Here is a 26,306-nt window from a genome sequence, read left to right as displayed (position 1 = left end):
GAGCATCCCTGATTCCTCAGGTTTCCAGACAAAATCCCATCTCCCTCAGATCCACACAGGTCTCACTGCAGGCAGGTAGCTTAATTTCTAAACCCTTTCCTAAGATGCCTTCACAGCTTGAATTTGGAGGTGCAGAGGGTTCCTGATCCAATACCAGCAGTGTATTCACCTGAGAACATCAGGGAGGACGTGCTGCTGCTCCCACAGGCACCGGTCTGGAGCAAGGGAGCCTTGTCAGTCCATATGGGTGCGGGGCAGAGCAGTGAGGCACCACGGAGTGAATCACTGCCTGCTTCCGACCGAGGTGAGCTCCGAGAGCAGCCCATAAACACACATTATGAAACAGCACTCCAGTGACGTGATGCTTCTTGGAACGGCTCTGACTGTTTACCACAACTGATAAAGCAAATAGCAACACCATCACTCCTCCGTGCCAGCGTCTACCCGGGACGGATGCAACACGCAAGAGCTGCCAGGTAAAAGCCTTGAGTGCTTTGCGCCCCGAGCACGTTCAAGTTGTTCTGTTCCATCCACTCGAGACACAGCCCCTGTACAACAGCCATTCTTCACGTGTTTGCTGCTCAACACGGGTTGCAGCAGCCGGGAGCTGTAGGATGGCCCCAGGGCAGCACCAGATGTACTCACCCCGCTGCTGGAAGCTCTGCAGCTACATCAGTGTAATGAGATGAGCAGCTGTGGCCTCCCCTGCCTGCTGTGCTCACCAACCCTCGCCTGCAAGGGTCTGCTCTTCAAAGGCACAAGCAGCTTGTGCTCCCCTGGCTTCAGCCATCACAAGGGTCAAGCCTTTCTTGTTTTGATGGGTACATCCATCATGGTGAGCTCTCACGAGTCGAAGGACGTGATGCATTCAGTGAGCCCGCCCAGGCCAGGGTCCTGTCTTACACAGAGCCAGGAGCAGATGCTCGTCAGAAAGGTGTTTAGGAAAGAAGGAAATGCAAAAGCTGTAGATGCTTCCCTTGGCTTTCCCTTTCCTGCGCAGGGATCCTGGGAAGTCTGGAGAGGCTGCAGCCAGCCAACAGGTCCTGCTGCAAGCACACCAGTGTGAGTCGTACTGCAGGGGCTGGAGCAGTTTAAGCCTCACTGGTTATTAGCTCAGAGGACAGCTAAACCCATGCATCCCTCTCTCCAGGAGCAGGGTGTAACCTAAGCGACACGAGAAGTGGGTTTTTTAAGCCCTTTTGCAACGTTGGGTGCATCCTGGCAGCTGTATTTTATTACAACAGCATTAACACCACCATCTACTGGGGACAAGGTCACACGAGCTCTTTGTTAGCCTGGAAATGGGAATTACAACTTCCATCTTAGGCAAAGCAGCACAGGCAGAATCCTGGCCTCAAAACCCCCAAGAGCCGAGCTCTTGGCTTCAGTCACTGCTTCCATATCTCTTCTAGGACTGTGGTATTTGAGCAACTTAAGTTGCATTACTTCTAAGGGTGAGGTGGGTTTGGCTGCATAGATCCAGCATGGAAACTATTTGGCCATCTCTTAAATTGTTTAGCGATAATAGTTGCATTTCATGTCCGCAGGGATCACATGCCTCTCCCACACTGGCACCCCTCCGTTTCTCCATAAAGCTGTTGTTGAGCTTGGCAAGTGCGGGATGTGTTTTATAAATAAACCACCAGCATCCCATACAGGACTGATTCCCAAACCTAAACCCTCATAAACCCTTATAAAGCGAGTTGGGGGATAGATCATGAGAAATGAAGGAAGCAGAGCAAAGCTGTTCCCAGCTCAGACATCCCAAACTGCCCCTTCTATTGGGATAGCCGCTCCTGGTTTTCCACCAACACGTCGACATCCTTCCCTCTCCTTAGTCTGTAGGTTTGCATGATGAAATCCTACTAAGCTCTCACATAGGACCGCTTCTGGTACCTTTAAACCCCAAGCCTTCTCGTGGAGATCGCTGGCCATTAGTAAAGCACTTTGTTTGCACAGTATTACAAGTGAAGTCCCTAAAATAGGAGCAGCGTATCTAACTAAATACAGGGATAACCCCAGTGTGATGGTAAGGCCCTGTGTTTAACCAGAGTGCAGCAAGCTGTGAACTTGTGTGTCAGGAAGAGCTAAAATTCATTCATTCCTTAATACACTGGCTTCTTGGAAAGGTTTTTACTTTGCTTTTAGCCTCAATGAAAACTTACCCTGTAGGCAGTGTGTGCAGTGCAAAAGGACTCAGCAGGAAGAGCTGGGAGGGCAATGGCATTGTTAAAGCTTCACCTGGGTTTGTAACTACAGAACATCACTTCACAGGCTTCTCTATGAACTCATTTAACTCTCTGCACCAAAACCAACTAAAACACATGCATGCCCCCAACCTGGTGTCACCCTTTCTCTGCCCTGCTAGCTTTCTATGAGACAAAGCAGCCGGTGAAGATGTCTTCACAGTCGTAGAAGCCATGTAGAACACAAGTTGTGCTTGCCCCAGTGAGGAACAGAACATGAATAAAACAAACATCCAGTATCTTTGCCAGGCTGGGAAGGTGGCGACAGCTCCACCAGTTTTGTGGCTTACTTGAATACTGGTCTGGGTAGTGATCCAGCTGGGGAGTGACTGCTTAAGGATATAAATGCTTTTAGGCTGGGGGGGGAAGGCAGGGCTGGCAGTTGAGTCAGGATTAAAGGGAGCTACAACTGTTGCTCCAGGTATTGAAAATCCCAGAGGGAAAAGGCAAGAGAGACAGCAGGGAACGTGCAGGACCAGGGTGCCTCTGCCCCATTGGGTTTGCTCAGCCCAGCCCTTCCCAGCTTACTCACACAGTGCGATGGGATCAAGGAGCTGCCCTAAGGAGGTGCCTGCAATTTGCAAGCGCGACTGTGTTCGGCAAGCAACCTGAGGCCGTGACACATCCCTTTGTTCTCAGCTGCATCACTGCCTTCCTCCAGCCCCTCATCCCTCGGATCCGAGGTGCAAGAGCACCCTCTAGCCTGCTTCCCTCAAACCATCACTCCAGCTTAACTGTGACTCCAACTTAGCCAGCCTGGCTCATTTTTGACAGTACCAAGTTAGGTGTACCAGGCCTCGGATCTTAAGTCTTAAGCAGAACAAGACACTGAATTTATTTGCCTTCCTAAAGGCCTCCCTCATCCATTAAACTTCATAGCATCACTAACACACATACACCTCCAGTTCCAGTGTTTCATGAACAAGCTCTCCGTGATTTGTGACAATTGCACTTTCAAAGAGACACCTTAAAATACTCCATTTACAGCCATGGGTGATTCCCAGTTTGAACTCCCCATCACCGTGACTGCACACCAAGGCAGGGAGCTGGCTTACAAGCATGAACAAAAGCTACTGTTAACCAGACGCTCTCTTGGAGGCCTGTGATGAAGAGGCAGCACTGGACACAAGCTGACTGTGGCAGTGCCAGCTTCTCACACAGCCCCACCACCTCTCCTCTGTAGTGTGCAATGACCTAGTCCAAGCAGGGGCTCCTGCTTCTTCAAACCTTGGCTTCAGTGCTGAATCCCAAACGCTTACAACGTGTCTTCTGCATCTGTGTCACCTCCATCTTATCTCAAAGATGAGCGCAGCACTCGTTTGCATCACCCACATTTCAAAAGCAGCACTAAAAGGGACAGCAATACATAGAAAAAGGAAGTCGATTTGCTAAAAGCCGTCCCACTTTGGTTTTGGAGCCTGGGCTGGTCACAACATGCTCCCTGGCAGCACAAGAGCACACTGCCATCTGCCTGCTCCTCCTGAAGGCTGCAGGGTGCACCAAAGCATGTGTAGCAGGCAATATAGGAAAGCAGGACTTCATCCTCAGAGGGAAATGAGAAAGGAGCCAGGGACAAGTCTGCAAGTCTGGGATAGAAAGTATGGACAGCAAGTGGGCCCACCACAGGATGCTGGAGAGGGGCTCTTCATCAGCAATTGTAGTGACAGGACAAGGGGTGACGGGTTCAAAGTGAAACAGGGGAAGTTCAGGTTAGAGATAAGGCAGAAGCTCTTCCCTGTGAGGGTGCTGAGGCGCTGGCACAGGGTGCCCAGAGAAGCTGTGGCTGCCCCATCCCTGGCAGTGTTCAATGCCAGGTTGGACACAGGGGCTTGGAGCAACCTGCTCTAGTGGAAGGTGTCCCTGCCCATGGCAGGGGGTTGGACTTGGATGAGCTTTAAGGTCCTTTCCAAAACTATTCTATGATTCTATTTACTACTTAGGTCATACACAGGAAGCTAGGGAGCACAGAAGGAAACACAGGCAACTGAATTAACTTGCACCAGTGAGATTTCACAAATAAAACAATCAGCATTTATTGTTGTATTACAAAACACTTCATATTTTGGCAATATTTTACAGTTTATCCTTTTTCTTCTCAGGGGCCTGTTGAAAAGGTATGGGGGAGGGGGAAGAAAAGAGGAGAATGTTGAAATCAAGATTAAATTTCCATGTCTTGCTTAAAAAAAAAAGTCCTCCCAAACCACCCCAATCCCTCCCACCAAAATAAAACTCTAGTTTCACTCAATTCCACTATCCAAAGAGGCCATGGGTGAAGCTGCAGGCAAAACTCTGGCAATTTCACTATCAAACGCATCAAGAAGACAAACAAAACATTCACAGTGGTCTTCAGTATGGTCTGTTGCGTTGATCGTTTCTGAAGTCATTTCTGGAAGGGAAATGCAAAGTTATAAGGAATCCCCTTCAGCAAACAACAAACAGCCCTTTCAGTGAGACATCTCCACGCTAACTTCTGTGCTTGGATAGCCTCATCCAAAAACACTCACAGAACACACTCAACTGACTTCCTTCCCCTGCAAGCTCCCATGTGGAGTTGGTATTTTCACAGCACAGTGTGCATGCACACATAAACAACATTCCTTTCCCACATCCCTATCACTTCCACAGCCTGTCTGCTCCAGCACCAAGCAAGGACAAAGCAAGTGCTTACCTTCCTCCCATTTTACCCCCATAGCCACCTCCCCGGTCGCCACCTCTGCCACCGCGCCCTCGGTATCCTCTTTCTCCTCCATAGCCACCTCTCCCACGGAAATCTGGAGGGGATGCAAACCAACACACATCAGCCAGGTTATCCAAAAGGCTGCAGGGGACATGAGCACTTTAAATGCTTCAGAAGAGAGACAGCTGTTCCCTACACACCTCCTGATGGACGGGAATCTTCTGGTCTGGGCTCACCGCACTGGTTGCAGGAATTCCTGCGAGCGAAGTTCATGTTGCCACAGCCCCTGGAAAAGACAAGGACTCCCCAGACTCAGCTGCCAAGAAACTCAGAGAGCATCCATGAAACACCACTGCCCAATGAAAATGACACTTACGGGTTAGGACAAACCCAGTCACCATTTTTGGGTTCCCCACTTCTACCCTGGAAGCCTCCACCTCTTCCATATCCACCTCGTGAACCTGCACACAAAATTACAGTCAGAATAAAGGAGGGGAAGTGTCTTTGACCTTATACATAAGAAACATTTATTAAGGGCTGTCACTAGCTTCAGAACCTGAGAGACAGACTTTACAGGTGGAAGAAGTGTCTAATGTAAATACATCCCTCCAGACAAGCCATATTAGGAATTCTGGAAGAAGCAGGGAGTGCCAAGGACAGTAAATGGTACCCTGGTAGAATTCAGCAACTACCAGCTGAGGTTTTCCTAGCTGGAAAACTTGGACAAACAGAAGTTTCAGCCACAACCAAACCTCAACAGCATTTGACGTCCTGAAGCTGATGTATCCGCATAGCTGAAATACATATGCCCATACGAGCACATTTCTAACTCAGGCAGATGGAGAAAACAAAGAAGCAAGGATAGCACGTGGTGGCCAGAAAAAGTTTCTCCACCATGTACTTATTATATATTCTTTTTCAGCAATAAAAGGAAACCTGATCCACTTGAACTGCCAATGGGTAAATGTAAACCTACTGTGTGTATTAATGAAATTTCATAAAGATTTAACAATGTCTATCCATCACATATGGCCAGGCTCAGTCACTGAACAAAAACCACCCCAAACTGTCTGGATTTATGCCAGGATGCATCTGACAAGCACAGGGACACCACAGTTCTTGCTTTCTGCAGCAAAACACAGTAAGAACTTTTACATCAATTGAAGTTCTTGACGAATCCCTTTTGTACCAGCCTACAAAACTGCCTGATTTAAGAACTAAGAGTTGTTGACAGCCACCACACAAAGCATGCTTCCTGTAAAATGGTAATTAATATCCAATGGGCTACTCACAGAACTGCATTATGCAGAGAAGCAGGGAGATAAACATCCATGTAACTGAAGGAGTCAGATATTCAACTGCTGCTCTAAGTCAGTAGCAGTTGAATAATTTACCTTGCTTGATACCATCTGGAAACACAGTATCTCAAGGCTTTGCTGTAATGAGTAAATACACTCACTGGGAATTCACACCTATATATGTGGAAACTGCACAGCCTCAACATCCTTGTTACACTATCTCTTTCAAAGCAATGCTGAGACATGATCTGGAGACTCTCCAGTTCAAAAGGAAAGCGTAAATTCTGTGCTGTGTAGAAGAGATCACAGATTTCAGTTTAGCGTGCTTGGTTCAAGCCTTATTATTCCCTTTCATGGCAGAATCCCAAAGTCCCCTATGCTTGATGAATCACTGCTTCAAAGTCAACTTTTATAAACTAAGAATAGCTGAAACGCATTTAACCATTAAAACCCAAGGATTCCATGGATTTCAGTCCCCACCTCGACGTCCACCACCTCCACCTCCTCTCATGAATTCAGGCCTTCTAGTTGCAAAAGAAACTTTGATAACATTGCCATTGAATTCTTTTCCTGTGGAAAGACAGGGAATGAGAGAAAGATCAATACAGCTCCCAATGGCACAGCAGCAAGTTCAGAGGCACAGAAGTGATTTGCACATACAGACTGAATACAAAGCTTCTAAGACCCTCCTCAAGTTTACTGCTATCAAAGAGTATAGCTGTATTTTTGCATCAAGAATGCAAAGTTTTATATCACTATATTTCTGGGATCTGCTGTCATCCTCCACTGAACCCACAATTTAAGAAAACCCTTGTTCTTCACTGCTCATATACATGCACTTGAAACAAATTGTCAGAGCCATCCCCAAAGGCTAAAACCAACACCACAGCACTAACAGTATCGATACTAACACTGTAGGAAACCCCTCCAGCTGCTGACAGATCACAGCTCTGCTGGTCTGAACAAGAAGTGACGTGATGCCACCTCTCACACTCGTGAGGTACCGCAGGCAAACCTTAATGGTTTCATTAGAGATTTTTGGTCTTAACCACAAGCTGCTGTTTCACCAAATGAGAAAGCCAGCACACAGAAAATAATAACAGCCACACAACAACCAGCACAGGGTTCCCAATGGGGTTACTGATTTGCTTCTTCAACTGTGTGTTACATCCATAAATAACCAGAAGAACAGGTACTCTCACCTACCATCAAACCAGTCAATTGCTGCTTTAGCAGAAGGAGGGTCATCAAAAGATACTGTTGCTTCTCCCTTTGGTTTGCCCGTATCCTTATCTGTATAAAGATTTATCATAGGTTTGCCAGTCTTTTTGTTGGTCTGAAAAGAAAGGTTGTACACTTGACACAGGAGAAATACTGGTAAACCTAGTTAAAAGCTAAGTATCACTAGAAGGAAGATTCTCCTGGAGCTAGCCTGCAGAAGCAGATGCTTCTGACTGAAGGATACTGACTGGCTGTTCTCCAGGATGTAATGATGGGCCCAGTTTTAAGAGAAAAAAATGAAGTCAAGTGCAGGAAGCCCTAATTTAGAATCACAGAAACAGAAAAACCAGCCACAGAACACAGAAGCATACGTGCTGAAGTACGGGGGTGGTACAACGGATAGAGTGTCAGTGTTAAGGGTTATAAAGACTAAAGATATGTGAAGCAATCTAAATGTCACTGGGAAAAAATGGTGCTAGTGCTGCCAGCTTATAAATGAGCTGTCATCTCATATACTTATGTATACATCAGACAAAAATACTATCTACAACTGGGAGTCAGAGTGAGCATCTGCCTTGAATGATACCAGTACTTTTCCAATACACTAGCTCTGCAAGTTCTCTTTCTTCTTACCAATGATTTCTTATTTCACATACCTTTATGATACCGATTTGTTTGAAATAGTCTGCCACTTGATCTGTTGAAACATCCTCTCCGAGTCCTTGCACGAAGATGGTGTTGTTATCAGAGTTGTCAGACTCTGAATCTAGGACAAAGTAAGTTACATTTACCATGCATTTCTGTGGTAGCAACAAAAGCAACATTTTAAACTCAGGTTTATGCTGCCCAGGAGCAGACCCTTAAATCTCAAAGACAACTTGCATGAAATAAAAGATGAGCTGAGAGCATCATTTTGAAGTTAACACTCTCAACTTCCAACACACATGCACAGCACCTACAGATGCCACAGTACATCAGAGACAGAGAACATTCAATAGCTGACCAGCATAGCTGTCATTGCTGCTGCTGAACCCAGGACAGCCACACACTCAACTTATCCATGGAGCCAGCACATCCAAACCCATCAAAGCAGCTTATGTTTTAAATAACTCAAGTTCAGTGGAAGTCTTATGGCAGTGAAAGCAGCTGCTGGGCTCAAAGGGATTCAAAGTTCATCAGCAAATTCCTACTTGCTCCATGAAAAGGCATCCAAAAATTCACACGTGCTTTCATAAAACAGATTCCTCTCAAGGAAAAGAAGCTTTAGTTAAGGTTTCTTTTGAGGCATGGGAACTGCAGCCACATCCATCTTTCTAGCAATACATTTTAAAAGCAACGACCTGAGAGCTACAATGTACTCCCACCCACTGCTTGTTTTCTTACCAGCATCTGATCTCGGTCCATAATCCCTCTGACCTATGAAAGGAGTTTAAGGGGGGGAAAAAAAAAAAGAAAAGGAAAAAAAAAAGACTATTTTTAGCAAAACATTTTCAAGTGACTTTTTTAGAAACAAGAAAATATTTAAAGCATGTATGTAATGCAGCTAAGATCTAAAACATTAACCAGAGATTTAGAGGCCATTTAGCTTAAAACGTTCAACAGAAGGTGTCTGTAGGACGTTAACGTGTTCTTTAACTTGCAGCACGTGGCAGTTGCCACACTGATGCTGTGCTGGTGTTCTCTTGCTGGTTGTCACATCACCAAGCAGTTTACCGCTTTGTTTAAGTTTTTACCTCTAGAACCTTTCTAAGAAGCGTTTGTAACGGAAAAAGAACAGAAACAAAAGAAAAGAAAAGAAACAATCCGGTGAACGTCACTGTCTCCACAAATTCGTTCATGCAATTTGACAAAGGAGGAATGCAGTTTATGGCTAAAAGTTTGGCTCTTTAAAGAAACTCATGAACAACACCAGCCTCACCGAAACACCATAATGCTTCTAGGAGATAGTAACGAGATATTATTGGTGGCTTTTAGATTTATAAAGGATTTCCACTGAAACATTTTTGGATACTCGGCACTTACCACCGTAATTTTTGAAGCCACCACGGTCACCACCACTGCAGAGGAAAAATTGAAGAAATGATTTCTTCCTTAAGTCTCTATGTGCTGAGCTCAAGGCTCAATCTACAGTTAACTGATCACAAGCTGAGAGTTACTGTCTGGCACCTAAAGCACCATCTCTACGCTCTCCTCACCACTCATTCACGTTCAAAGCTTAAATTACATGAAAGTGAATAAACTCACTGGAGGAGAGAGAAGCCCTGAAGAGTATTTTAAACTAACCCACACACATGTCGTTGCTTCAATAGTCTCTCCCATCCCATAAGGCAAAAGGACTGCTATTAAAACCTGGGGTTTCAAACAGACACATTATTTCATGAAGGTTAATGGGCTTTAATTGTGGGTGTAATTGCTCCTTTGGAATAATGAGTGCTTTAGGACTTCCCTGGAAGTAAGAAGAGCTGAAGTTAATTAACCTCCATTGTAATGCATTTATATACAAGGGGCAAATGATCAGTATCAGCCGTTCTCTGAGAAAGGGCCTGTGGGGACCTACTGTACTGCTAGCACTTGACATTACAGAGAAGGTGTGTGTATGTGAGCTTCAAAAGCAGAGGCCGTGAAGTTTTATTTCATTCATTCTGATACCTGTGGCACAAAATGTAGACCAAGTTAAGAGATTACACACATCACTTTTCAAAGGTTAGAAGGGGGTTTGAAACTCTAATTATGTGCATGAAAATAAACCCTCACTCTTTTCAATGTCAATGTTTGTACTAGCAGGATTTCTCACACCAGCATTTGTAAGTGCATCCACGTTATGAACATAACATAACCAGTATTCAAAGCCTTGAGGAAAAATACGACCACTGGGTTGTTTAGGAAGCCAAGAAACAAGCGTCAGAAAGTCTCATGCTGCCGTGTACAACAGCCCTGCTTGCCCTCCTTCACACAGGGGGCTTAGCTGCTACTTTAAGATTAGGCAGCTCACCTAATCCTGACAGCAGCTAAAATAAAGCCAGCATAAGTTCAAACCATGATGTGGAGTAGCTAGGGAACTACTATGCTAGTATGAGTAGCCCCTTCACCACTGTGCTTCACAACTAGAAGTCACTCCAGGCTTTGATTCAACCTATCTGCCAAGACACCAGAGTGCAACCATGGGACAAGCACCCCAGCAAGAGGCAATGGTATAGAATTAGGGAGTAACTTCTTGGCACTTTGTGCATCTGCTTTCTGTTACAGCAAATGCAAAGTGATGAAGGGAAGGTATTGCTTGCTTAACATTTATGAGGTAAAATCTGCCCCAAGTGAGGCATAGAAAAGAAACAAGGTTTTAACAGCTATTATCAAAGCTGGATTAAGAGACACATTCTTTGAAGGGTGACTGACATTCTGTAGCAGTACATAAAAGGACTATTAGATGTTTGCCACAACAGGCTATCACTTTTACTGGGACTTCTCTTATGCAGTGTCATTTACTCCTATGTAACTCATTCTGCTCATTAAAGAGGTAAAATGACTAAATTCCACATGCAACATCAGAGCTGGTCTTTAGTCAAGGCTGGCTATTTTCAAGGACTGATGACAAAAACACAATAGTGATCATAAAATTGACTGTAAATACCTTTCTGCCACCTCCAATTCACTTCAGCTAAAAGAAAAGCTTGATTATAACATAACATTTCAGTCGGATGCCTGTTCTTCTAGGATTTTAACTTAGAAATAACAAGAGTGAATACATCAACCATGAAAATGTTATCAAAGTTTTCCAGCCCTAGATTATGTCCCCAGTTCATCAGGAGAGCATTATCCACAACATTTGTTTTCTGATTTCTAAGCATACAGCAGCAGAGACATAAATTAGGACAAAATCCAACAATCTAAAAACATACAGAAAGGTTGTGATCAACACAGCCAGGACTTCACAGGGTTTTGCTGGGATGCTGGGGTAAAAATGCATGCACCACAATACTGAGAAGTGGTACAGAGCTGGATATACAAAATGTAAAGGAGGTCACATCAAATGCTTCATTTGTAACTTTGCAATACAGCAATTCTGTACCCCACACTAACAAGTGCAATCCACATTTTAATTAGATTTTTTAATTAATGTCTGCAGAAATAGGGTTTTCCCCAAGTATGCTTCAGCATGGCATCTTCTGCTTAGTCTTGACTCACCAACCCAGCAAAAATCTGCATCAGTTCAGTGTCAAATACCTTTGATGACAGATTTATGCTCTCCTCCATTTTTAAGTCACATCTCCTATGTGATTTATAAAGCTGCAGTGTGTTCCCTTTCCAAGCTCCCTGGGCAAAGGTACCCAAGATCCCCAGGAGGTCCCTGGATATGCTGCAGCAAGCAAACTCAAACACAGAAGCTGGTTGCAAGCATCTCAGATTCACCTCTCACCAAGACCCAAAATTCAAGTCTCAAGCTGGCTGAAATAGTTCCCACACCATCGTCACAGAACATGTGGAAAACCTAATATCAGTGCTTCACTGCTTTACCAAATAGATGGGCAACCAACTGGAGTTTGGAGTTTTAACACCTTATGTTAGAATCATGAACAGGCAGCTAAAATTCAGCTATGTCACCAACGAAGATAAGTGACTGCACTGCAAGCAGTCAGAGTGTCTGCGAGGCACCATTCATAGGGACAAAAACTTGCTGCTATGAAAGAAACACCATCAGATGTTCTTTTCCCCCTGTATATGCTCACACATTTAACCATCACCTACTTGACTGTAACTGGTGTGCATCTGAATATTGCTTACTTCAGCTGGGAATCACTCTTTGAGTTAAAGGCACAGTTACATGGCAAGCTCAACACTACAGATACAAGAAATACCTTTTTTAAATGGCAGAAGCAGCACCAAGAACTCAGGCACCAGATTTCAGCCTCCAACATGGATCTGTCTTGCCAAGCATGTGGGAGTTGCACGTAAGAATGTATTTTTACAAACAACAAAGGAATGCTCAGTGCACCCATAAAATCACTGACAGATGGCTTTTTCCCCCCCGCCTGTATTTATTGCCTCTTTTCATGTTTTCCCAAAGTCTACCTATAAAAGGCTGAGCTCAAGCATGAATATTACAAGTTATAATATTAATTCTGAACACAAACCACACTTGTAACAAAAACCCACCTGCACTAAGTTGTAGTTTCTTTTTATAACAATAAGCTTATTCCCACTCATAGCCGATACAACAGTTAAGCTGCACAGGTGACTGATTTATAGCACATCAACATCAGCTCTGCATGAGAGAATAAAATCTGTGCTGAGCAAAGTTGGGATTTCTATGCCAAACCCTAACACAACAGTAAATCCTCTTCTAAACTGCATCTATGTAGTTCCACCACACAGACTGCGCAAGCTGATTCAAAGGCAGAGCTTCTCCCATTTAATCCCCAGGCTCTAAGAGAAGGGCAGTGTCACAGGTACAGCTACCCGACAGCCCAAATGGCTTTCTCAACATCAAAGAGCACAAACCTGCTTTGTATTGCTACTGTATTTCCCACTTAACCTGCTTAACCAAAACAGTTCAGTCCCACAACCACAATAAACTGTTAATTCCTTATTTTTCAGACAAGAACTCTAACAAAAAGGGAAATAACCCTACAAGGAAACTTGAAGAATAACTGGGTGTAAAACTGCATTCTCCAGACCTGGTGTACCCACTTTCTAACCAAAAGAGCTCAAAGATAAGACTCTTCTACTGTGGGTTTAAAAACACAGAAAAGATTTTGCTTCTTAGCCAGAATACAAATGAGACCATGAATTCTTCAAGCTTCACAATGAAAGGGTGACAAATTCTACTAAAGCCCCCAAAGATGTAATTCAAGGCCATTAAAAAAAATACCTGAATGATTCTGAAACCCTGAGTTACTGAGATTAAAAAGTGAACATCTGACACAGAAGAAAATGATTGTTCTTTATCGTAACATCAGCTACAGAATCTGAACAGGAACTTCTCAAAAGGTATTTTCCTCTCAGTGCTGCCTGACTTTGCACAGGCACAAAAGAAAAATGAGTGCTGAAAGCATTCATCACAGTACATATTCAAATCATTCTGGTTTTTGGAATAACAATTCATACCTTAACATTGCCAATGAGGTTGTGAAGTACTTTCAGAAAGGTTATTCAAAGAAATTTAAGCTCTTAGAATTTAAAAATGTTAACTGGATTTTGCCTCAAGTATGCCAGAATAATGTCTAGCACTTGCACACTGCTCTGAAGGTTCCTACACGCAGGGTGGGTTTATACAGGCCATTGCAACTCACACGAATCCTGTGGGAGAACTGATGCTGCAGGCAAAGTCACTGTCTCACAAGTGCAGGATGATGCTTGTAAGGGGGATGCAGCACCCAGCACGAGAGAGCAGGTTAGGCAATACAGCTGTAAGAACACCAGCCACTGGGTACAGCTCTAACAATGAGCAACAAGCTGCAACATGTTCTCCCTGTCCAGACAAAATCTTTCTTGCTTGCTAACACAGAAGAGATTCCTTTGCTACAGTCTTGAGTTAGCTATTAATGTTTTTATAATGTCAAAGAACAACTTACTTCTCTGTGTGTGTATTGGCAGAACTCAGTTACACATTATGTTCTAAGCACTATGAAAGTCAAAGCCTACATAAGTATCTGTGTAGGCAAGACTTTTAGCTTATTTCCTAGTGGCTATGGATTCATGAGCATTAAAATGTGATCTGAAATGCTAACTAGTTACTGGAGATAGACTTGACATTCCTACACAAGCTTTTAGGGGAGGGGGAAAAGGAAAAACCCAGGGAAACCCAAGAAACTACCCTGAAATCCCACACTTTCACAGGATTAAACATGATTTCTTACCTTATTAAAAGTTATTTTCCTCTTGATTATACAAGTTTGGTATTTAATTTAAACTTTACCCTTTCCTATTAGGAATGACTTTGGTAAAACATGTCAGAAACAGAATTCTCCATCATAATTATGCAGAGAGACTGAATAAATATACATGACAGTGTAGTTTCAGAGAAATTTCACTATAAACAGCACCAAAGACTGCATCACTTAATAGAAGTGAACAGAATTCCTACCCACTTTGTGGTATTTTCCCCCACTTCTCCATTCACTTCCACTCTTTTTCTCTTGGCTTTCCACTGAAAAAGCCAAAAGTGGTTTTTGGTTCGACCAGAAGTGGTAATACGTAATAATCCATGTATTACCTACATGGATGTGCGAACAAGATTTTCCTTACAATTTGGAAAAACATGGGAAGAGGCTTTATTTTCACAGACATCAATTTCATTTACTTCAACTTGCAAAGACGGAAGTTTGTTTCAAAGTGATAAAATCTACCAAAAGTAGGTTTTCTGAAGCTCACATTTGAAGCTCTTGAATGGAAAGGGCTCACCTGAAGATGGCTTTTTAAAGACCCATATTTTACCGTAGGAACATGGAAAACCCTCATCCACGCAGAAAAGCTGATTTAAAAGCAATTGTTCAGTTTTAACTGAAAATTAATTTAGAGGTTACTTTGCTGGTTAAGTTTCTATTATACAAAACCCCAGCAAACTCTAACATGAAGTAAGTATTAACACACACTTGTAATTATGCTACCACCCCTAATCAAGAGAGGTAGGGTTCACCTATGTCATCGAAGCGACAAGTCACAAAGTTCAATTTGGGACCACTTTAGAAACAGGTAAATTTAAAGTATGGTTTTAAAATCAAGACTTTCTAACCAACCAAGTCTTAACACACTGTTAGATTATTTTCTTTAGTTAAGGTCAGTTCAGTGTTGTACAATTCAGAGTTCTTTGTCTGGGGTTCCAGCAATAACCCACAACCGTGCAGCCTATTAAAGGGCAAGGGGTGTCAACAAGCAGCACTCTACAGCTCATTGGAAGCTCCCACATCCTTACTTGGCATCAGTGAGCACTCTACACCCCCCAACCACTTCACAGAGGGAATGAAAGGGTAGCAAATTGTGACAGTTTATTAAGAAATATAAATGTCATCTGGTCTAATGCAACAGGATTTAAAGCAAAGGTCCCAATGGCCTATGCACGAGATCATCTGCATGCACTACATCAAATATGTGCATAAATTTTCTTGACAGGAGCAAGGCCTAATACAATGGCAGAAGGGGTAATGGGGTTGTTAATATTTAAAATCTGCTTTAAATAAATGTGTTGAAACTGACAGCTAAGCCAATAATACAAACTGTATTTTAATAAAAGTTTAAACTGAAAACCACCCCAAACCACAAAACAACCCAGTAAAGAACAAGTAATGCTGTCACTAGGAAGCAGAAAGACACTTAACCACCCTTAGCATAATGATTTGTCACTGTAAAGTCAAAACCTCCCTGCTAAAATGTTAGCTACCTTAGCTATGAATTGTGGAAAACCTTCTCAATCCCTGGCTGTTGGTTTCTTCCAATTGAAAACAACTGTTCCAGGTTTTACAATGTCTTATTTTAGGGGATGGGCTCAAGCAGTTTGTGTATTGCAACTCATGTAAATAAAACACAGCTACGTGTCATAATCCAAAAGCTTTTCCTAGGCAAAATGTGTTTCTGTGCAGTGCAGAAAGGTTTAATTTTAGAAACTTCCCATTTTTAGAAATCTAAATCTGAGCCACATTAGGAATAGACATATAATAGACAAAAATTAAAGCCAGCTAAGTAATAACAAACAAGGGTAGGGAACTGCAGGCACAGGAATGAGATCACTTACCTATATCCAGACATATGACCTCTTCCATCCATGTCATATCCCCCTCTACCTCCTCCCTGTGACCCGCCATATCCTCTATTATCTTCTCCATACCTACTCTTTTCTCGACGATCATCTGGAGGAATGAAGAGAACAAAACATGAGTGAATTGTAGTGCAAACTGCAGTGAAAATTCCCACCCTACAGCTTTTCCTCCCCTGGTTTGCCATTTAAACCAGGAAAGCATCAACTCCTAAATCTCTTATGTTATCTACACCACAAAGTAACGGAGCAAAGTTTGGTTTTGTTCTGGTTCTCTCTCTTAGCCTCCAGAGCCACAAGATATCTCCAAATGTAAACACTGTTCCTCACACTCCATTTTCCAATGTTAAACACATTGTCTAAAATATACTTTGCATTCTACTTCCATATCACCCTCCCAGTTTGCAAAAGGCATCACTGAAGACAGAACAAGGATAAAGAGTGTGGGTTGTGCCGCTGGTGTGAAGTTACTGCAAAAAGAAGGGCCGACCTTAAACTTCTCATTTCCTTCTATCTCAGAATTCACCTACACAGCACAAAGCTGGAATGCGAAGTGCAAAAGCTCTTCATGACTGATCAAGACATACCACCTTCATGTAGGAAGAAGGTTCAAAATGGCTTAGGAAGAAAATTCCATCTACATTTTGCAGATATGGACTCTGCGAGGCTGCCTCCAACAAATGCAAGAGTTTTGGGGCCCCAAGTTTTTCATCTCTGCATAATGTTTTGAAAGTCTTCACAAATAAAACACTTCCCAAAACCAACAACATGAAAAAAGAGTTTTAACTATTCATTAAATCAACTGCCTGTGGAATGCAATCCAGCTATTTCACAGCATTTCTGCTTAATTTTACTAGCCAATATTGAACTTAACCTGTGAATTTTACCTTGGCTGTTGTGGCTATAGCTTCCCTTCTGAGACTGGTAGGATTGCTGAGAATGGCCATATGAGCTTTGGTGCTGGTTATAGCCTGACTTTTGGTCATATGAGCTCTGGTGGCCATAGCCCGACTGCTGGTCATAAGAGCCCTGGTGGCCATAGCCCGACTGCTGGTCATATGAGCTTGACTGCTGGTCATAAGAGTCTTGGTTTTGTCCATAGCTTGACTGCTGGTCATAAGAGCTTTGGTGCTGACCATAGTTTGACTTTTGTTCATAAGAGCTTCTTCCACTTAAAATAAACAGAATCGGTATTAATAGCTTAATGTTCACAGAAAAGAGAGCAAAATAATGGCTGAAAATTCATGACATTGCTCAAACTTCCTAATCCCAGTTACCTCCCAGTCGTTACTGGCATACAGATAGGAAACACTGTTTCACCTCTGTTGGTATGTATCTGGGTTCTGATAAAAGGTAGAAAACTGTATACTACCAATGCTTTCAAGACATCCTCCATTTTCTCTATAAATGTAACTTACGAGCATCACTCACTGTACATACCCCAGTAAAATGCTGCTTTCTCTCCTCTCCCAGTAGCATGACTACTGATGGATACATGGGCTGATGGATAGCCCATGAGCTGCCAAACAACAAAGCCTTCTCTGCAGAACTGCAGGGAACACTTCTGCTGCCCATATTGTATTATGCAGCTTATATCTGCTGCCTATGAAACAAAAAAATCCCCCAATTTTGCTCTCACTGAATTGCAGTTTATCTTTTCCTGGGCTTTCTACCATTTGGCCAAGAACTGTTCTAACTCCTGTGATGTCCCCCATCATACTTGCAGTTCTCCTCACTTTCATGTCATTTACATATACTATCCAACCAACTTCCATCAGAAACACTGACCAACATCACATCTAGGATATTCCAATACAACATGGCTATACACTCTAGGAGAGAGCTGTAACTCTTCTCTGACTAGTAACAACTTCAGAGCAACCACAAAGAGATCTCACCTACACCAAGCTTCCCTTGTAGAAACAAAAGTGTTGTAAAAATCTAGAGAATAGCTCCAGTTGGGTTACCCTTTCATAGCAAGACATTAGATAGGTTGATGAGAACTTGCGTCCAGGAAACAATGGCTGTTACTCACACCTTTGTTTTCCCCCTGGGTAAATAGCTGTGGCTTAACTGTATTGTTTTTTTCAGTAACTGAAGTTAATCACTAACCTCTGCCAGCCTTTCTTCTCTTCCTCCTCCCTGCTCCCACCCTTTTCCAAAGGACGAGGCACTGTGTTTGCCCCTCTCTAGTCTTTGGCAATCGTACTTGCTAGCCAAAATGTCTCAGAAAAGCAAACAATAAAACCTAAGAGCCTACAGAAAGTCTCCACCAGCTTTTGGAAGCACCTGAAGATGAAGTCCATTGGATTCAACCCATCTCAAAATATCCCATCGGCATAAACAACCATCTAGCCTGCTCTGTCCCAGTCCTAGCCTCGATCTTAGCTTTAATACAACTAACCCTAGTGGCAAAGAGCTTGTGAAGACTTTTTGTTAATATCTTAAGAACAAGTAAGCTCCACTTTGCACCATCTGGAAAGAAGCATCATTGAGAGCATCCACTATTGGCTGCTTTTCCTTCCTTACCTCCCTTAGGAAGTGAGAGCTACAACTTTGTGGCCACCCTCTTCAAAACTGTCACCATTTAATTTCTCAACTTCCCTTACTTGTTGCAACTATACATTGAAGAGTTCCCCTCCAAGGTCTCTTTTCTGTTTTCCTGAACAAAACCAACTTGTTGGAGCATCTATACTCTACTGCATTTTTTCCCCACTGGATGTCGACACTTAAACCCCACATGATTGCCTAGTCCTTTGTACAGCTCTAAAATGCTTAGAAAACAAAGCACAGCAAAACTTAATTACCTACCAGCTTTTGTTAGGGATGTGTAAAAGACACTGGGAATGACAGCACCTACTGCTGACAGATAAAGACCCTGCTTGTTCATATTAAGACGTTTTGTACCGATAACTACAAAAGCAGAAAGCCAGTACAGATTTGTTCAAGTCCAGACTGCTTTATCAGCTTGTAAAAATACACAAAAATATTTGGACCTTGAAAACAAGAATGGGGTTTAGTACAGACTGTCATTTAAAGGCCACATGATCCTTAATAAAGATATAATGCATGCAGCAACCTTGGGGTGTATGCACGAAGCTTGCAAGTTAGATAACAAAGGTATTCAAGCAAAATGTGGCCTTGTAAGTCGTTAAGGGCAGCTGGGTTGTATTTTCCAACACACTTTCAAAGCGGTATCATTAATCCTCCTGAAACTTACCGGAGGTATAATATCCCTTACAAGAAAAATACATTTGCAATAGCGTGAAGTACTGAATCAGAGTACACATTTAAGTTACTGATGAGGATATAAAAACATCAGGTTTTGAGAATCCTACTTGGTTGGAAAAAGATAACTCCTTGAATGACATTTCTGAATCCTTTCCTCTTCCTTCAAAAAGAAAAGGCATTCTAAGTCAAATAAGAAGTCTGCAAATCTAAGAACAGCTAAGAATTTCCTTGCTGACAGCTTATCAGAAGTTAATAAAAGAGTATTGTAAGTTCATACAAAAGAACGTGACTGGAGAGGTACCTGATACATCTTTTTCCTAATCAAAATACTCTCTACCAGGTTCATTCTTCATTTTAGTCACTATCCAAAGACTTTCTGAAGTGTATCTCCCGTACTCCTCGACTTCAAAACAACTGTATCCCATCCTTCCCACACAAAGAAATACTCTTCCTTTTCCTCCTGCTCTTTCAGACATAAAAAATGTTTTAAGAATGTGGATTTTCAGATGTTTGTCCTTTTTTTAGCAATGAAATTTGCTACAGCTGTAGTTAAAAACATACAACTACTAGACTGTAAATAGATCCTGTTAATCTCAGCCTCCTTACCCTCTAGACGACCCTTTCTGCTGCCCCTGACTGCCATAAGACTGCTGGTTGTATGAGCTCTGATTCTGATTTTCATAACCGGATTCATCATCGTATCCCTGGGAATCTTGTCCATAACCTGGGAATGGAGGAAGAAAATTTTTAGTAAATATTCACCTTTTAATTACTGCCAATGAATGTAACAAGCTAACCAAACCTGTTTGATTTTGTCCATAGTTCCCATGATAGCTTCCATAGTTCTGTCCATAGGAGGAATTGTCTCCACTCTGCCCATAACCAGAATATCCCTGTAATTTCAAGAACGTCCTCACATAAGTGTAACTTCCAGCAGCTAATTACAGTTGTTCTTTACTAGACACAACTGCACACATCAAGCTGAGAATGGATTTCTTCCTGGCCCATGTATGGTCACTCAGGAGGAATTAGTTTTACCCAAGGAACATCTGCTATGAAAGACACTATGGGTCTTTTCACCTTACCTGTGCTTGGCCATAATTTTGACTGCTCTGATTGCCATAGGACGAATAGCTGTAAGAGAAAAATGCATTTAGTAAATGCTGACAGTACCCTCCACATGGGTTGGAAAGTAAAGGTATTTCTGGTGTTAAGGTTCTTTTCATTCCAAACCAAGTGTTTAATCCAAGTACTGCAGCTGTAGGCACATTAGAACCACATCAGTGAATTACTGGTTACCACAGTTGCCTGTCAGAAGGCAGAAAAGCTTATTCTAATTTCTGCTGTTTCAAGTATAAATTTGAAGTACATAAAAGTTGGGATTACTGTCATTTGACATTCCTCAGAATCACAGAAACTGTTATGAAACAAAGCATTTTAAGTTTTGCAGCATACTCTTACAAAGTTAATTTTACTTTCATCAATTACTGTCAGGTTGGTATTTGTTGGACTATTCAGCAATATCATCAGCAAAACCACACTTGCTTGAGATTATACTTACTTGTATGCTGCCACTTTAAGACTTCGTGAACAGAGAGAACCACCATGTGCTGAAACACTTGTATCATATCCAGATATGAACTCAAACTCACACAGTGCTATACACATAGAACCTTCTGACTTTCATTAGCACCGTCAGTATTAGCTATGATTTTCATCCTTCCATAACACCACTTTTGTTTCACCAATGAAAATACACACACACCCCCCCCAAACTTGAGCTATTTCATGAGCAGGCTTTTAATTTTCACAATGATGAACAGTTATCAGATGGAAACTTGAAATTTCACTTCTATACAAGTATAGAAGTAAATATAGAAGGAAATATGTATGTATATCTTTACATCTATACAGCCCATCATCTTTCCACCTATATAAGCTTTGGCTAAAAATCCTGAACAGCTTAAGGCAGTTACATGAAAAATATTTCTCTATATTCATGCCATTTCCTAAGTTCTTTCAATGTCATTCCAATATAAACCTGCTCATTGTCTTCTCTTCAGGAAGATTTTCTTTTCCCCTGGTTTAGAAGATATATTAATAAAGGCCCAGGGCAGCAAGCTTTCTGCACCCATAACTCCAAGAACATATAAACACTTTGTTATGCCTGAAGAGTCAAACATCATGGTGGGAATACTAAACAGCCTTTTACTTTGCAGATTTAATTGCTAACAGCAAAACACCCACACCCCCCCCCCCCCCCTCCACACACATACCTCTGCTGGCCCCCAGACTGACTGTAACTTCCAGAATCTAGAAAAAGAATTAAGTCATATTGAGAACTTAAAATGAACATTTTCTTCTTCTACTTACTGTAAAAGGAAGAAATCTGGGGAGAAGGAAAAAGGTTCAAGTACAGTGGGTAATGCAACCGCTTTCCATGCGGAATGAGACAGCTTCCTCTTTATTAGCAAATGCTAAGGCTGGGAGAACAGGAGCACAGGGTGCAGGGAACATGACACAGGAATGGCCACTTTGAACTTTCTTTTTGAAGGCTCTGAATCCCATTTTCAAGGAGTCTCTTCAAACATCCAGGCCTGTAAAACCCCCTCTAATGGCTATCACAGACAGTGCCATCACCAGTGAACAGAAACAATGCAGCAGCTTTAGCAGTCAAGCAAAGCTAAGCAGGTCAGGCCAACTGAACCCCCTTTTAAGATGCCGTAAGAAAACCCTGCCTAGCAAAAAGCAAAGAGACAGGCAGAATATGGAGATGTAAAATCGGGGATGCAGGAGCCACATTTCCCTTCCCTCGTATTGCAAAAAGAGAAACATTACTGATAGCTCAAACCGTGCAGGAATAAATTCATTCACACAACACAACAGGCCAGGCAGGCATTATGGGTATTACTTCCAATATAAACATCAGTTATCAAGGATATTTATTGTGGAAACACACGGGAAAAATATGGATTTCAAAAGATGACCTGAAGTTAAAATAAAAATCATTGAAATGGTTTGGCTGGTTGTATTTAAAGCACAGAAAACCCCTACTACCTGCCAGCTGGAATTCAGTACGGTGTTTGCCTTTACTTATCACTGTCTGTTTATCATGCTATTTTAGCTTGTTAATCTCCAAATGATGGATTTCCTCATATTTTTATGTCTGCATGTATCTAAATTTTGTAATGCAAATTCTTACAATCCTATGTGTTAAAAGCTCTTACTATCCAGGGGAAAACACACATTCCTATCAGTTCAGCTTCCCAAACCAGCAAACAGATGCAGGCACCCAGAACACACACACACTGCTCCATCAACCTCAGACCCTTCAGAATTCGGGCTGTCACAAGCAGGCCCCATCACTTCAGAGATACCCTCACACCCCTAAGCTGCTCAACGCCCCACCACCTTCTTAACTACACAGATTCCATCCATCTGCTGCCTAGGAGGGAGCCTCAATTCCTCTTGACATTCTTGCTTGAAATTCCCACCTTCTTGTCAAAACGTAGACAAGAAGGTGGGAATTTCCCTTTCTCTACCAGCCTGTCACTCTGGGTAACAGCCCTGCAATTCTTCTCTTTCCTTTCAAATCACTTCAAGGACTTGTACAAATATTGTGGTGCTGTGGTCTAATAAAAACTGGCAGGAACGTCTCTGCTTTCAGCCCCGATTTCAGGCTTTCCCCAAAGCTCTGTCTCTAACCTCTTAAAACTGACTGAAAAGCTGAAATCAAGAATTAATTACAATGCAAGATAACTAGGAATGACTACAATCATTTTTCCAATCAAAACACTCCTCAAATTGCTGAAAGCCTGTTCATTATAACCTCTGGTTATAAATCAAATCCTACTTACACATATACTTCAACACACAGGTATGTAATTCCAAGACAAGGGTACCACCTAAGCTCTTCAGACATGAAGCATCATTTTTAATGCTAAAGTATCTCCTCGAAGCAACACAAAGCAGCAAATTTCATATTCTGCAAGAGAAAAGTTTACTAAAAGCTAAGATGAGATGAAAGAATATTTCATTGCACACATCCTATACAGGAGTTTCACTCAGATGTGAAACACTCTCACTCTGCACTGCTACACAAAGATTTCATTGCCTTTTCATAATGAAAAGCAATTAAAAAGCCAACCTAAAAGCGTAGCTCCGACATGTTGAGTGTTCTTAATGAGATGAAGGTCAAATTTTGATGTTATTTCAAATTAAATGATCACAAAGATGAGTATTAAATAGGCAACCACCTTCAAACCTCTGGTTTAGCTTGAAAATTTATATGCCATTAATGCTGCTAATTAAAAGAAAGAATATTAATGGTTATATCAGAGAGAATTCTTGACTAAGGATGCAATTAGCTATAAACTGAATGACTATATTTAATCTCCTTAGCTTCTCACTTAAACTTCTGCCAAGCCACAACATTTGGGAAAAACTTCGGAAACAACCACATAAGGAGCCTGTAAAATAGGAACAGGCAGAATGAGAGGATTCTCCTTTATTTATACATCCTTCACTGGATCTTTTAGCCTACAGGCTTCTGATTGGATTGATTTTGGTGGGCTCCATGGGGACAAGAGACCATTAAGGATTTTTGGAAACAACAGATGGTTTATTCTGGGAATTCCTGGATATACAAACACTTTTTCTGCATGTTTAGAAAGCTCCTAGAAGAATCTCCTGTGGATGAAGCGGGGCACAGCAGAGCAGTCAGCCTGCACCACCCAGGACGTGTATTCTTGTTAAGATAAAGGAACCTGCTGCGTGTATTTGAAACCTAAAGTTCTCACACACAGCAATCTATATGAAGCAGCAGCGTTGCTTTTGTTGTATTCTTATCAGAGAAAGAACCTCATGTTTGAACGCCACCACAGAGTAAAACCATAGCAGACACTCAGGTACTTGACTGCAAAGTATCTGAAGGCTGGGAAGAAAGAGGTTTCAGTTTACTGCCAAACTTCAGCCATTTAGTGAAGAATTCATGGTCTGAACTCATTTGACGGTGTCTTTGGACAGGCTTTCTCCTAAAGAACTGTTCCTTGCATCAAAGGATTCCTTCAACATACCTTGCTTTGGTTTTGTTCTCTATCATTTATATATGTATATGTGAGACAACACTAAGATGGCTCAAGCCTTACAAAACATGGCTCACTCCACAAAGCACTTACGGCTTTGGGGAATTCCCTCTCCCATTCCAGGATACACTACCTATCCACGGCTTCACAGGGACACCACTGCTGCTGGGACCTCCGATGGGATGAAAACCAGCAACACAACGTGCTTGCAGAAGGCCCAGGAAAAGCCGGGCTGCATCAAGTCATCTGGGACAGCAGATCTGCTGTCTCCATACCCAGCTAAAGGCCTCCACTGGAGAATTACAGCCAAATTTAAGCCCACTATAGGGGGGCACGGAGCTACCCCCTTCACTGTGCTGGTGGCTAAAGCAGAACATAGGACAGATGCTGGAACACAAAGGTGGGTCCCATGCTTGGGGGGGGGACGGGACGGGACAGGAAAGGGGTGTTTGCATTCCATATGGGAAGCACATAAACCATGTGTGGGGAGTGGCATCACCGAAGGATGGGTCAACATCTCACGCTGGCAGGAAGACACACAACACAAAAGGGGACCATGACCCTAAAGGGGGGCTTACATCTCACACCGCACGGGGGATGGGGGGATGAAGCAAAATGGGGCTCTCCTCTCACGTCCTGGGGAGGGAGGCACCACCCAAAGGTGGGTCCCACAGGTTGAGGGGGAACCCCTTGGGATCCCCCCACCCCATTGCGACACGGGAGGGGGGGCGTGGCCAGACCGAAAAGGGGCGGCCCCGGGAAGGCTGGCGGAGGGGGGGGCTCCCGGGGAGGGGGCGTGTCCTCGATAAAAGGGGGCGTGTCTCCCCTTCTCCCCCCCCCCCCCGGAGCGGGCGGTAACCGGGGGGAAGGGAAGGTGTGAGAGGCTGGGCGGGGGGGAAGGAAGAAACCACGTCTCCCCGTAACATGGCCGCGGCCTTCTCCACACCTGCGCCACATGGCGCTCGCCCACCCTTCTCCGCGCCCACACCGCCACACCCGCGCTTAGCGGCAGGAAGCGGAGACGCCGCCACCACCACCAGCGCCCGCCCCCCCGCCCCCCGCTCCCCGCTCCCCTTCCCTTCCGAGGCCTGGCGGGCCTGGAAGCACCTACCCGAAGCCATGGCGGCGGCCGGTAACCGGGCTGGAGGGGACCGAACGACGGAAGGACCGAGCGCCGCGCCAGCCGCGCGCACACTGGGGCACCCGCAGCTCGCGCGGACTGCGGGGCCCCGTAGCCAATCGGCTGGCGCGGCGCCTACCACTCGTGTGGGGAAGTAGGGGTGGAGGGGAAGGGCCGTACCAAGTGAGCGCGGTGGGAGGGGGGGGTGGGTGATGGGGGCAGCAGGGGGTGTGCTCGGCGCTGTGCGGGGATGCGCGGGGAGGGTGGGATATTAAAGTGATTAAATCGGTTTAATTTACACGCAGGGTGATGAGAGGGATGCTGGTGAGGGAAGCAGGGCATGCGCCTGCTTGTGCATCGCCATTTGGGGCGGGATGCTAAGACAGTGGTAGGACAAGAGGTGATGGGTTTAAACTTAAACAGGAGATATAGGTTGGATATAAGGCAGAAGTTATTGCCTGAGGGTGCTGAGGCGCTGGCCTAGAGAAGCTGTGGCTGCCCCATCCCTGGCAGTGTTCAAGGCCAGGTTGGACACAGGGGCTTGGAGCAAGCTGCTCTAGTGGAAGGGGTCCCTGCCTGTGGCAGGGGTTGGAACTGGAGGAGCTTTGAGGTCCCTTCCAACACAAACCGGGCTGTGGTTCTATGAGAGAGTTAAAAGAAAACATCCAAAATCTGGGTCCTAA

At 43.5% G+C, this 26,306-nt stretch overlaps 1 protein-coding gene across 1 annotated transcript; it reads right to left on the bottom strand.

Annotated features, from left to right (window-relative positions):
- Positions 1–4,254: 4,254 nt before the first annotated feature.
- Positions 4,255–25,762, bottom strand: TAF15 (TATA-box binding protein associated factor 15). The gene is made up of 16 exons (XM_061470456.1): positions 25,615–25,762; positions 21,696–21,732; positions 20,505–20,553; positions 20,222–20,312; positions 20,026–20,143; positions 17,076–17,359; positions 16,168–16,282; positions 9,465–9,499; positions 8,826–8,858; positions 8,099–8,208; positions 7,428–7,557; positions 6,702–6,791; positions 5,300–5,384; positions 5,124–5,209; positions 4,915–5,017; positions 4,255–4,632 (listed from the first exon to the last, which is right to left on the bottom strand). Exons 1-16 carry the CDS (start codon positions 25,622–25,624, stop codon positions 4,593–4,595), a joined length of 1,416 nt encoding a protein of 471 aa, XP_061326440.1. The 5' UTR covers positions 25,625–25,762; the 3' UTR covers positions 4,255–4,592.
- Between the last annotated feature and the right edge of the window lie 544 nt (positions 25,763–26,306).

This window comes from Pezoporus flaviventris, unplaced genomic scaffold (genome assembly GCF_033815535.1).
Source record: "Pezoporus flaviventris isolate CSIRO_AGI_PZ_B2104156 unplaced genomic scaffold, CSIRO_AGI_Pfla_v1 ptg000063l, whole genome shotgun sequence".
Classification (NCBI taxonomy): Eukaryota; Metazoa; Chordata; class Aves; order Psittaciformes; family Psittacidae; genus Pezoporus; species Pezoporus flaviventris.
The sequence above is the reverse complement of the archived record's forward strand: the minus strand, read 5'-3'. Positions and strand labels throughout refer to the sequence as shown.